Source organism: Cervus elaphus, chromosome 8 (genome assembly GCF_910594005.1).
Source record: "Cervus elaphus chromosome 8, mCerEla1.1, whole genome shotgun sequence".
Classification (NCBI taxonomy): Eukaryota; Metazoa; Chordata; class Mammalia; order Artiodactyla; family Cervidae; genus Cervus; species Cervus elaphus.
Window position 1 is genome coordinate 27,913,453 of NC_057822.1, and position 12,036 is coordinate 27,925,488.

A 12,036-nucleotide genomic window follows, 5' to 3' on the forward strand; every position below is an offset into this window, starting at 1 on the left:
TGTTCATATACTCTGCCCAGTTTGAGGCCAGTTCATCCCTCTGAGAGTGGATGGAGCCTTCTTTTCAGATTGTGATCTTGGGACCCCTTTATCACTTATTTGGGCACCTTTTAGAATGCAATATCTGCTTTACTGGAGCACCCGGCATCACAGGGGCACTGATTCTATGCCCAGCCTTGCTTTGGACTCAAAAGTGCCAGTCTTCTTGGGACCCCCTAGTTGGTGCTGCTCACATTCCTAGGTGCCTCAAATGGCCCTTCCTAAGTGCTTTGTCACACAGACCCCTCCAGGGTCACTGCCAGGCTCAGAGTGGCCACATACACAAGCAGCCCCTTGACCCCTGGTACCCACAATCGGAGCCCCAATTTCCATTCTGCATTTAGTCACTTCTTCTGTTCCTAGGTTTGGGGGCCATTACGAAATGAGAATCCACAACCTCAGTGTTTGCTCAGCCTTGCATGGGACAACTTGCCTAGTGGGGGAGAAGAGGGGGAGATAATAGAGGAGGCCTCCATGCATCCCAGCTGGGGCTCAGAGCTCCTGCCTCTGGTCTGACTGAGAGGCTCCTCCACCCTTCTGCTTTGCACCCCTCCCCCAGGGCCTTCCTCTTCCCGAGTGACCAGCAGATCGACCTGGAGCTTTGGGCAGAGCAGGCCGAGTTTGACCGCACAGAGCTGCACCAGATGCGCGTGCAAGACAACTGCATCTTCTCCATCAGCCCCAAGGCTGGGAGCCTGAGTCCCGGGCAAGAGCAGATGGTAGAGCTCAAATACAGGTGCTGCCCCCTCCGCTCACCCCGCCCTTCCAGTCCTGAAGACCTCCATTCCCCCAACTCTTGGAGGAGCCTGGCCTTCCACTGTGTGACTCCAGGGTACCCTGAGTGGCCACCTCCCTGAGAAGGTGTTGCCTTCCCACCTGCAAGGGAGGTTTAATTTTCCTCTTGCCCCATCCCAGCTCAGGGATTTCCACGTAGCCAGCCCAAAGCCACAAGTGTGCCATGACCCTTTGTTCTTCCACCTACGCCAAGGTTCAGTAAGTCATCCTGGACTGTCTCCTCCCTTCCAGCCATCTGTTCATCGGCACTGATCGCCTCCCGGTGCTCTTCAAGGTGTCCCATGGCCGGGAGATCCTGGTGAGGTCCTGCCCTTGTCCTGTCCTGGAAAGCCTAGAGAGCAACACAGGGAGCACCATTCCCCGGGGAACTGGGGTCCCCATCTCTCCACTGGGTACTTCAGTTCCTCCCAGGGAAGGATGCTACTCATGGGCTTTCTACTTCCAGCTCAATTTCATAGGTGTGACGGTGAAGCTGGAGCAGAAGTATGTGCACTTCACCTCCACCAGCCATCAGTTCATCCCTGTCCCCATCGGCGACACATTGCCCCCAAGGCAGGTCAGTGGTCTACGTTGTCCTGGTCACCCGGATGCTTAAGTGTTGTTCTCTGTGTGTCTGCATCAGCCCATGACAGGATGACAAGGCCCCTGTCCTCGCTCAAAGAGGTGGGGTTGCAGGTTGAACCTCCAGATTGGGCAACTGGGAGAGACCCAAGGCGAGAGGTTTCAGCTTCTAGGCACTGGTGCTAAGCCCTTTGCCAGGCCCTATTCTCATGTAAAAGCAGGGGGGTTCCTTCCTCTAACACAGGGTTTTTCAAACTTGACCATGAACCGTAGTATATTTTGGAAAACGCAGTTCATACATACACATCCAACTGAAACAAAAGTATCGCAAATCAATATGTACACCACTACATGCTGAGTGCTCTGATGTTTTCTTTTTTATTCTGTTCCACTTTTTAAATGCCAAACGTGACCTGATAAACTGGTTTCAGTACACCTGCTTACTAATGGTTGTCGGTCACATCTTGAAAATCACTGCTCCAAAAAGGGCATCTTTCCAGAGGCTGAAATGCTAGAAAGTTAATCCTCATGGAGCTACAGAATTGTCTTTTTTTTTTTTTTACCTTTTTTTCCCCTTTATTTATTTATTTTTTTTTCCAGTGGGTTTTGTCATACATTGATATGAATCAGCCATAGATTTACACGTATTCTCCATCCCAATCCCCCCCCCCCACCACCTCCCTCTCCACCCGATTCCTCTGGGTCTTCCCAGTGCACCAGGCCCGAGCACTTGTCTTATGCATCCCACCTGGGCTGGTGATCTGTTTCACCATCAGAATTGTCTTTATTAATTGGAGGGAACCAGGTTCCTTCGTTCTGAAAATGTATACTGGCAATCTCCCAGAGGGAGATGTAGAATTTTTCCAAACATTTCACAGCTCTGAAATTTCTAATCATTCAGATGCCCTTGTGTTTCTGGGCAGGGACCTCCAGCCACTCAGCCTGGAGCAAAATAAAAGGGCTTCCTAGACCTGAGACAGGGTCTCATGGCCCCGGGCTCTGCTCACTTCCTTACACAACCCCTCTACCCACTGGCTTCCCAGAAGCCTCACCCAGAAGCCCAGGCCCTCAAAAAGACAAGCAAAGACTCATATGCTTCCTGGAGAGCTTTCCAGAGAGACCAGAACACTCTCCTGTGACCCTGAACACAGACAGTGGAAAATGGGCAAAGGAGAAGACCAACTTGTACCTCCAACCAAACTCCACAACTCCTTTCATTCATAAGATGATGACAGATGATGGCTGGGACCTGCAAGAAGGCAGCAGAAACAGAGGGAATGAACAGATTTAATCTACATTTTGAAGACAGAATCACTGGGACTTGCTGGGGATTAGATCTGGAATGTAAGAGAAGGGAATGGGGGAAAATGTATTGGATTCTTACTTTGAACTACTGGGAATATGTAGGTGCCATTCGCTGAAGTAAGATACATGAGGGGGAGGAATAGGTTGTAAAGAATTTGGTCTTGGCCAAATGTAAGATGCCTATGAAACAACAAGGAGGAGTCATCAAATAGAAGTTGGATACCGGGTCTGAAGCTCAGACAGCGGTCCAAGCTACAGGAAAAAATGTACATTCAGGAGTGGGTGCTGAGAAAGATGAGGGGGCTGAACCTAAATCCAGATAAGCTCTTTATTCTCACTGTCTTCTTTCTCTTATCTCTAACATGGAGCCTTGGACCAGAAGACCTCTGGTTTCAGGCAGGACGTTCTGTGACTCCCCAACTTCAGGGTTAGTCTTGGGGGACCTCATACCTTCCTTCTGCTCCCTTTTCTGTCTTTAAGCATAACTGCCTCTAATGGCAGAGGGGGAAAGTGGCAGCCTCCCAGGTAATTAGAGTGAGAGCCTAGAAAACCATGAAGGGTCCGGATGATGAGTGCATGGACGTTTCCCTAAATTCCAACACTATGGACACAAGCATTAGGGTCCCCTTACACTTGACTTAGGTAAGTTGAGAGCAAATAATATAAAGATTACATATTATACTAAAATGTTACAGGCTGAAAATACAGTTGTATACTTCATGGGTGATCCAGCCAGAAGGAAAATCAGAAGTTTTTAGGGGAACTCTGGGACTGTAAGGGTGACGTCATGGAGATCAACCCACACTGCCACAGTGAACACAGAATCCCAGGCTCCCTGCGTGGTGGCCTTGAGCAGGTGTGAAGATTCCTCTATTCCTCCCCCTGCAGATTTATGAGTTGTATAACGGTGGCTCGGTGCCCGTAACATATGAGATCCAGACCAACATCCTGTCACAGGTTCAGGAAAAAAACTTTGATCACCCCATCTTCTCCTGCCTCAACCCCAAAGGGGAGATCCAGCCGGGCACAACTGCCCGGGTCTTCTGGATCTTCTCGCCTATTGAGGCCAAGACCTACACGGTGAGCAGAAGCCCCGGCTCACACAGGGTGGGGGTTTGGAGGCGGCCGCCCCCCAGCAGGCCTTGCTCTGACCAGGGCCTGCAGCCACCTTCCTAACCTCCCAGGTCGATGTGCCCATACACATCCTGGGGTGGAACTCGGCCGTCATCCGCTTCCAGGGAGTGGGCTACGACCCCCAAGTCCTGGGGGACGCGGCCCCGTCCCACAGCCTCTCCTTGTGGGACAACAGCGCCATCCACTCAAGGCTGATGGTTCCTGGGCAGGTAAGGCAAAGGGAGCTGGGAAGGCCTGAGGCCTAGGAGGAGCCTGAGGGCCCAGGGTGGCTGGCGCAGCGGGATGAGGAGGCAGAAGGAAATGACACAGAGTTGAAAAAGGAGAGGGAGACGGAGGTGAAGTCTGGAACCGATCCTCCTCCATGTTTAGGATGCAGCACCAGCTCCATGAGAGGCTTACCCTGGCACCTAGCGCCCACAGGTGTTCCTGCTCAAGGCTCTCCACCTGCTGCGGGGGCCCCCATCCACCCTCGCCGCCGGGCCTTTGGGGGGGCACTGGAAGGGGTAGAAAGGAGCTATTCTAGGGCTCTGAGATATTATCTTCATACAGAACAGCCTCTCCCTTGGATCTAGATGGATTTTGCTGAAAGTTGCCTAGGGTCAGTAACACTACCTTTAGTTCACACACTTCTCTCACTGTTTCGAGGCCTGCCACATTCATCCATCCACCATCCATGTATTTCCCCACTGACCCACATGCCCATTTACTCACCCATCCATCCATCCAACCATCCATGCACTCATCCAGTTACTATCCACCAATACATCTGCCTGTCTACTCTTCCCCTTCTCCCCTATTTGGACTCTTACTGAAGGATGAATACCATGGAGGACACAGTTTTGGGGACACAGAAAAGTGCCAGACAGAGTCTCAGCTCTGGAGGCACTCAGGGTCTAGACCAAGAAAATGCCCCTTCCATGGCCTGTCTTTCCAGAAACCCCTACCACACAACTCCTGCTCTGTGCCTGGTGAAGATGCCAACAGCTGACCACCTATTAGTTCACAACTACCCTTCAGAGGCTCAAATTATATTGGCCTTGCTTCTGCTTTTTCTAAGCAAATTCTGATTTCTCAGCCCTTTCAAGCCTATTTTTAATGGTCAAAACCATAGGCTTTAGAGTAATACTGTCTGGGTTTATCCTAGAGACCTTTGGAAAATTATTTATACTCTCTGAACATCTGTAAAGTGGGGACAATAGTGGTGCCTATATCCTTGGGCCACTGTGAGAATTAAATGCATGTCAGTTGCCTACAAGGGTACCTGGCCTGTTGGAAGCACTTGTGACTGGTACTGATGGCTAGGCTTAGTACTTCTTCACCTCCCAAAGTTGCTGTTGTGTTGTCTCCACCAACAGAATGTCTTCCTGTCCCAGTCACATATCTCCCTGGGAAACATTCCTGTGCAGAGCAAGTGCAGCCGTCTGCTATTCCTTAACAACATCTCCAAGAATGAGACAATTATCTTTGCCTGGCAGCTGAAGCCTCTAGACTTTGGGGAGGTGAGAGTTCCCTGTGTTTGCAGGGAACCAGAACCTTCAGAGGGCCTTTAGACTTATCCCATTCCATCCCATCCCACCCCACTCCATCCCATCCCACTCCACTCTGTCCCATTCCACCCCACTCTATCCCATCCCACCCCATTCCATGCCATCCCATCCCACGCCATTCCACTCTATTCCATCCCACTTCATCTCACTCCATCCCACCCCACTCCATCCCATCCCACTCCACTCCGTCCCATTCCACCCCACTCTATCCCATCCCACCCCATTCCATGCCATCCCATCCCACCCCATTCCACTCTATTCCATCCTACTTCATCTCACCCCATCCCATCCCCCTCCATCCCATTCCATCTCATTCCACTCCATCCTACTCCATCCCATCCCTACTCCATCCCCTCACACCCCACTCCACTCCATCCCATCCCACTTCATCCCACCCCACTTCATCCCACCCCATCCCATCCTGTGCTATCCCATCTTGTCCCATTCCATCCCTATGAGGCTCCAGAGAGACTCCTTCCCCAAATATAAATAGGTGTCTGTGAGTCCTATGAAAGGAAAGGTGGCTCCCGAAGAGACAATCCCATTCATGGTGACCCTGAAGGCCTCAGTGCATGCCAGCTTCTATAGCATGGACCTGGTATGCAAGGTAGGACCACTCTCAGAGAGAAGCTGGGATGGCACACAGCTCCCAATCTTGGGTAGGGGGGGCGGTGCAGTGGTCTCTGAGATCCCCAGATCCGCCCCAAGGCCTCTCTTCCAAGGGCCAACCTCTGGAAAAGTGGGGGGCCCACAGCACAGGCCCAGGCCAAGGCCCTCCAGACCTGGTCTTCTCTCTCCTTTTCCTGAGCCACAGGTGTACCAACAGGAACACCTGAGGCAGTACCGTAAGGAACTGCAGGAGTGGAAGGACGAGAAACTGCGGCAGGAAGTGGAGTTCACCATCACAGATAGGAAAGTGAAGGTGAGGAGGGTGAGGAGGGCAGAGTGGGCTCTGAAGACCACAGAGCCTTCTGGTTAGCCTTGCCAGAGGGGACAGAGGTGGTGATCGAAGGTGGTCCTAAAAGCTGACCAGCTTGACATAAAAGATTAGATTTCTTTTATTAGACTAAGCATAGCCCCTCCCAAGAAACTGTGGATACAGAAAGCTGGTTGACCATTCCCTGCTTCGTGTAGACTATTTAATGAGTGGCTACTGGGTGCTGGCCACTGGGGATCCAGGGGGAAACAGGCAGAGCTTGCCTTCTGGTGGAAGGGAAGGTGGCATAGTGTTTTCAGGTGGAGGCTCTGGAAACAAGTGTCTGGCTTAATTTTCCAGCTTTGATGGATCTTAGCCAAGTTATTTAACCTCTTTAGTTCTCTCAACTATATAATGGGAGTCATATGACATCTGAGATTGGCTTCAAGATAGTCTAGATGAGAAGACTGCCATGAACTGCTAATTGTTGAAGCTGGGTTGGCGGTAATGGAGAACTCTTTGTAGCATTCTCAGCACTTCTGTATACTTTTTAATAATATGTATTTTTATTTATTTATTGGGCTGCACCTGGTCTTAGTTCTGGCACACGAGATCTTTGATCTCCCTTGTGGCACGTGGGATATTTACTTGTGGCATTTGGGGTCTAGTTCCCAGACCAGGTATTGAACCCGGGCCCTCTACATTGAGAGCATGAAGTCTTAGTCACTGGACCACCAGGAAAGTCCATTTATGTGTACCTTTGAAATTTTCCATGTTAAGAAGGTTTAAAAAAGGAATTCCCTGGTGGACACGTGGTTAGGATTCTAGGCTTTCGCTGCCATGGGCCAGGTTCAGTCCCTGGTTGGGGAAGTGAGATCCCCCAACCAGTGAGATCCTTTGTGCAGGGTGGCCAAAAACAAACAAACAGAAAAGGTTAAAAAGAAAAGTTTTAAAACTTTTAAAACACAAAAATAATCCACTTTGTGGCATTGTTGGGAGGATTAAATGAGTCGATGCTTGTAGATTACCTACAACAGTGCCTGGTACCCAGAAAGGCTTCACTCAATATGGCCTAATATTAGTATTTATGCAGGGGGACTGGGAATAAATGAGTCAACATGTCCACCTTGCTTCCTCCTCCCCATGGTGGCACTCTTGCACCTTGATCGCCCCTGTGTCTTCCACACTGAACCCTCAGGGAGGCACTGCTCCCCTCTGAGGCTCTGGCCCAGCTCTGAAGGCAAATCATGTTTTGAGGGCTATGGGAGAAGGGATTTCTGAATTAAGGCTTAATATGGGAGGCTGTTTCCTCATCCCACTAAACCAGAGCGTTCCTGGGCACCAGGGACAAGTGATGTTGGAGCAGCCTGCACTGTTTGGTGGCATCTCCTTTCCTTCCCTTTAGCGAGGTAGCCAGATTTTCATTGTCTGTAGGCCGCACTTCCCTGGGGAATGTTCTGGAAGAGGGTGTGGCTGGGAGTCGTGCAGGACCAAGAGGGCAGCAGGTGGTGGCGCTGACTTTAGGCCCTCTGTGGGTCGGCAGGAAGGGTAGGACTAGGGGAATCCCTCTAGGCCTCTTGCATCCTAAGCAAGGGTCTTTTTGCTTCCACAGAAAAGGGCATATTGTACAGCTTGTGAGCCTGCGAGAAAATACAAGGTGAGGACAAACCCAGGCCCATCTTCTTGGGATGTCTTGAAAGGATCCTTGCTTGCTCCCCAGAGATACCTCCAATCCCCAGTCCAGCCTCCTGGAAGGGAGGGATGAAAGTAGCGATGGGTGGGGATGAAATGCCAGAGGTGTCGCCAAAGGCCTGGTTGGGGGACTAAGCACCCATCAGTGATGGGAGTACAGTCCCCAGCTCCTATTATCCGTGCCTCCTCTTTCCCAAAGACGCTGCCCCCCATCAAGAACCAGCAGGATCTCAACCGGCCGACCAGCTGGAACCTCAAGATGGTGAAGGAGGAGACATGCTGGCCATGCCCCCAGCCGCCTTCACCAGGCATGCTCTGCCTAGGCCTCACTGCCCATGCCCATGCCACCGATGACTTCCTGGCCAGCTACTTCTCCGACTTCCCCCGCCACTTCTTGCACTGGTGAACTCTCAGGGAGGAAGGGAGGGGTCTCCTTTCTCTACTCTCTGCATCGCCCCTCCCCCACACACACCAGAACAGGGGCTACCCAGATCTAACCCTTGCTGAGGGCTTGGAGCACATGCAGCCATCAGCAGGACTACTGGTGCCCTGCTGGGCCCAAGATGCCCCCATTACTGTCAGGCCCTTACAAGGAGGGGCAGAGAGCCAGAGCCCCCGGGGGAACACACCTAGGCCTCCCTGCCTCCCCTCCTCCCTTCCCTTTCCACCTTGGAGCGTCTCCAAGTCCTGTGCTGACTGAGAGTTGAACTTAATTCCCAAAACGCAGCAGCACTATCTTTGGGTTAAGACTAGAGGCTGCTGCAAGCTCACATATGTCCTCATGACCGGGTAGCCACCATCACTGCTCATGCCCCTGACCCCAGCATGGTGGCTTGCCCAGGCCACTCAGAATGCTATGGCCTGCCCCCCAGGGAGCTGCCAAAGAGGATGTGCCCCAAGGTGGCATCGGAGGTTGGTGAGGAAGAATCCCCTGACAACTGGGCCTCTGTCTCCAAGCAGGAGAAGCAGCTTCTGATTGACTGCCTCTGCGCCATCATCAGGTGAGCACCCTCCCCCAAACCCTCACCCCTCTGTCTCCCTTGTGAGTTCAGCCAACTCTGGGTCCACCCAAAGCCCCACATGTCCCAGCCCTTCCTTTCCTAAAAGATAGAACTTCACAAGATCCTTCCACGGGGTGCTCCAGGCTCTCCTGGAGGGTGACCTGGCTGGAGGGATCCTCAGGGCTGGGTCCCAAGGTACTCAGGGATGCAGCTGGTAGATGGGGTCTGGAGCTAGGTCACTGTTTTCCAAGGCTCCTACCCTCATCTGGGTACCTCTGACCTCCTGGCTCTTCCACTATCATATAATGATTGCCTTTAAGAATCCGAGGGGGAGGGGGACCAGAGATGTCCTTTTCTAAAGAAGGAACGGCGGGAAGAGCAACTGATCAGCCCCCCACCAGCACCTGTTTGTGGCCACAGTAGTCAAGAACCACCCCTCGGGGAACCCTGAAACCAGAATCCCCCACAGAGGGCTGCAAGGCCTCTCAGTGAGGACCTTCTCCTCCTCTGCCCACCCAGGGGCTTGCTGGAAGACAAGCTCTTCCATGAGGCTGTGGGCCAAAACCTGGTGGAACAAATGCCTTACTTCTGCCAGTTCTGGAATGAGCAGTCGGCCAGGTTCATGGCCCACAACAGCAGCCTGCATGTGGTACCAGCCTTGTCTCAGTCCTCCAAGAGCTCGGAGTTCAGCAAAGACGAAGAGGAGGAGGAGGAGGACAAACGGAGGCTGGGGAGTAAGGAGGGGGAAGAAGAGGAGGAGAAGGAGGAAGAAGAAGAGGAGGAGCTGGAGGAGGAGGAAGAGGAGGAGGAGGAGGAGACGGAAGAGGAGGAGGAGATGGGCGAGGAGGAGCTACGGGAGCAGGAGGGGGAAGACAAGGGGGAGAAGCTGCCCTGGACAGAGATGAAGCCCTTGCTGCAGCCCACATCCCAGGAGTCCCTGAAATGGCAGTGGCAGCAGCAGATGAAGGCCTTACTGAAGGAGAGGCAAGAGCAGGATGGGAAGGAGGCCATCAGCCGGTGAGCAGCCAGGCCCAGGAGAGGGTTTGGAGGGAGGGCTGAGTGCAGAAGGGTCCTAGGAGGCAGTGGTGTGCTGGGTCTCTGTGTCAGCTTCTCTTTCCAACTCCGCGTTCATTGACAGCGCTGCTGGAAGCTTAAGGCCTCAGGGGCGCTATGTACAGAATGGCGATCTGAGCTTTAATTTTTCTTCTCCGAGAGCAGACTATTAACATCTACCATCACACCACTTGCAGCAGGGTGATTATAGTCTTCAAAGTCACTTAAGTGACTTTCTAGAGCCAGGAGCAAAGTACCACGTCGTCTTGCACTGCCGTTTCCTGGGGCTGCTCTGTGGCTTTCTGTCCACGGTGTGATTCCCTAGGAGCTCCTTCTGTGCGGTCTCATGGCTCAGAACCTTTCCCCAGCCCTGGTCCTGGGATGGGAACCCGGATTGTCTGAGTTGGAATCCCTCTCCGGTACCAACAGCATGACATTTAGCACCTTGGTCTCTTTGAGTCATGGTTTGAACGTCTGTAAAACTGGGACAAGAATGTTTCATAGTGTTGGGAGGGCGGGGAGTTAAGTGAGAATCCACCTAAAGCTCGGGGCAAACGGTACGGCACAGAGGAGGCCAGCGGAGAAGCCCAACCCAAGTCGGTGGCGGCCCTGACCCCGGCGCACCCGCCTCCCTCCGCGCAGGCTCCCGGCTTTCGCTATCCTGCAGGAGGCGCTGCTGGAGAACATGATCCAGAACATCCTGGTGGAGGCAAGCCGCGGGGAGGTGGTGCTCACCTCGCGACCACGCATCATCGCCCTGCCGCCGCTCAGCGTTCCCAGGTGGGGGCGCCGGGGCCAGCGGCCGCTGGAGGGCCCGAGGGGCGGCAGGGGAGGACGAGGGCGCCAGGAAGCTTCTCCTCCACTCCCCCTACCTGGGGCTTTCTGTCTTCCAGGATTCTGAGTCCCGAATCGCTGCCGGCAGCGGCCCCGGGGCCGCAGCAAGCGGAGATGCCCGGCTCGTTTGAACCGCCCCCCACCGACTGTTTGCAGACGCAAGCGCCCACCCCCTCCGACTTGCATCTGTAGATTCCTCCCGGCCTTTTCTCCATCACCCCTCAGTAAAGCAGCTAGCTCCCCGCCCCCCCCCCCCACACACACATCTGCCTTCACTTTATTTCCTCGTGAGCGACAAGAACTCGCGCGCAGTCTGAGAGGCACAGACGGTGGAAGCGGCCAAGGTGGACCGCACTGACTCGGAGCTGGGAGGTTGAGTCTCTCCTTTCCACTCGGCAGCTGGGCGAGACTTCTGCGGTCTGGCCAGTGGAGGGCGCTCCGGGTGGTTTCTGGCCGGCTTTTACCCCAGCAGAGCCGGGTGGCCTGGTCTGCAGAGCAGGTGGCCGCGGAGCAAAAGGGGCCATCCCTTCCCTTTCCCTGCCGCACCTGCTCCGAGGTTCGGCCCTTCCACTGCTAGCTTTTACTCAGCATCTGCCGGACTCCCGGGACTCTGCGGAGGTTGACAGGAAGGGAAATCGAGGCACGTCGAGGAAGGTCAAGAATTTGACGCTGGGACGGGGACGGAGCGCATCGCTAGGCCGCGGGCCACAGACCCTATTAAATGTGAATCCGAATCCCCCAGGCCAGGGGATGCCCCAGTTTCCCTAGGACACCCAACCTCCCGCTCCCCCTAACCTCCGCCTGGTAGCCTCTGTCCTCGGCTCCTCCCCACACCCTCCCCGAGGCAGGTGGGTGGAAAAGTGACATCTGGTGTTGTTCCAGAGGCGCCCAGGTCCCCGACACCCCCCTCCACCCCCACCGCCAAGGCCTCGGAGGAGCTCCAGCCCCGAAGCCTAGGCGGGGGCGGGGAGAGGGGTGAGGGGGCGCTCCGCCTCCTCTGAGTCAATATTTGCCCCGAGCAAACGGGCGCCCGGACAGGTGTGAGTGTGTGTGTGTGTGTGTGTGTGTGTGTGTGTGTGCGCGCGCGCGCGCGTGTGTGTCTCTAGGGGCGGGGACTGGGTAGGCCGTATAAAGCGCGCTGAGCCGGGGCTCCCGCACA

At 54.0% G+C, this 12,036-nt stretch overlaps 1 protein-coding gene across 1 annotated transcript in view; it reads left to right on the forward strand.

Annotated features, from left to right (window-relative positions):
- CFAP65 (cilia and flagella associated protein 65) overlaps nucleotides 1-11,071 on the forward strand; it is a 36,368-nt gene extending 25,297 nt beyond the window's left edge. The window contains exons 19-32 of the mRNA XM_043910607.1: nucleotides 599-775; nucleotides 1,066-1,132; nucleotides 1,280-1,390; nucleotides 3,589-3,780; nucleotides 3,885-4,043; nucleotides 5,190-5,333; nucleotides 5,875-5,988; nucleotides 6,196-6,303; nucleotides 7,910-7,954; nucleotides 8,189-8,391; nucleotides 8,862-8,990; nucleotides 9,510-10,007; nucleotides 10,686-10,823; nucleotides 10,937-11,071. Of these exons, the coding sequence (XP_043766542.1) occupies nucleotides 599-775; nucleotides 1,066-1,132; nucleotides 1,280-1,390; nucleotides 3,589-3,780; nucleotides 3,885-4,043; nucleotides 5,190-5,333; nucleotides 5,875-5,988; nucleotides 6,196-6,303; nucleotides 7,910-7,954; nucleotides 8,189-8,391; nucleotides 8,862-8,990; nucleotides 9,510-10,007; nucleotides 10,686-10,823; nucleotides 10,937-11,069 (2,218 nt within the window). The 3' untranslated portion in view covers nucleotides 11,070-11,071. The remainder of the gene's footprint in view (nucleotides 1-598; nucleotides 776-1,065; nucleotides 1,133-1,279; nucleotides 1,391-3,588; nucleotides 3,781-3,884; nucleotides 4,044-5,189; nucleotides 5,334-5,874; nucleotides 5,989-6,195; nucleotides 6,304-7,909; nucleotides 7,955-8,188; nucleotides 8,392-8,861; nucleotides 8,991-9,509; nucleotides 10,008-10,685; nucleotides 10,824-10,936) is intronic.
- The last annotated feature ends 965 nt before the right edge of the window (nucleotides 11,072-12,036 follow it).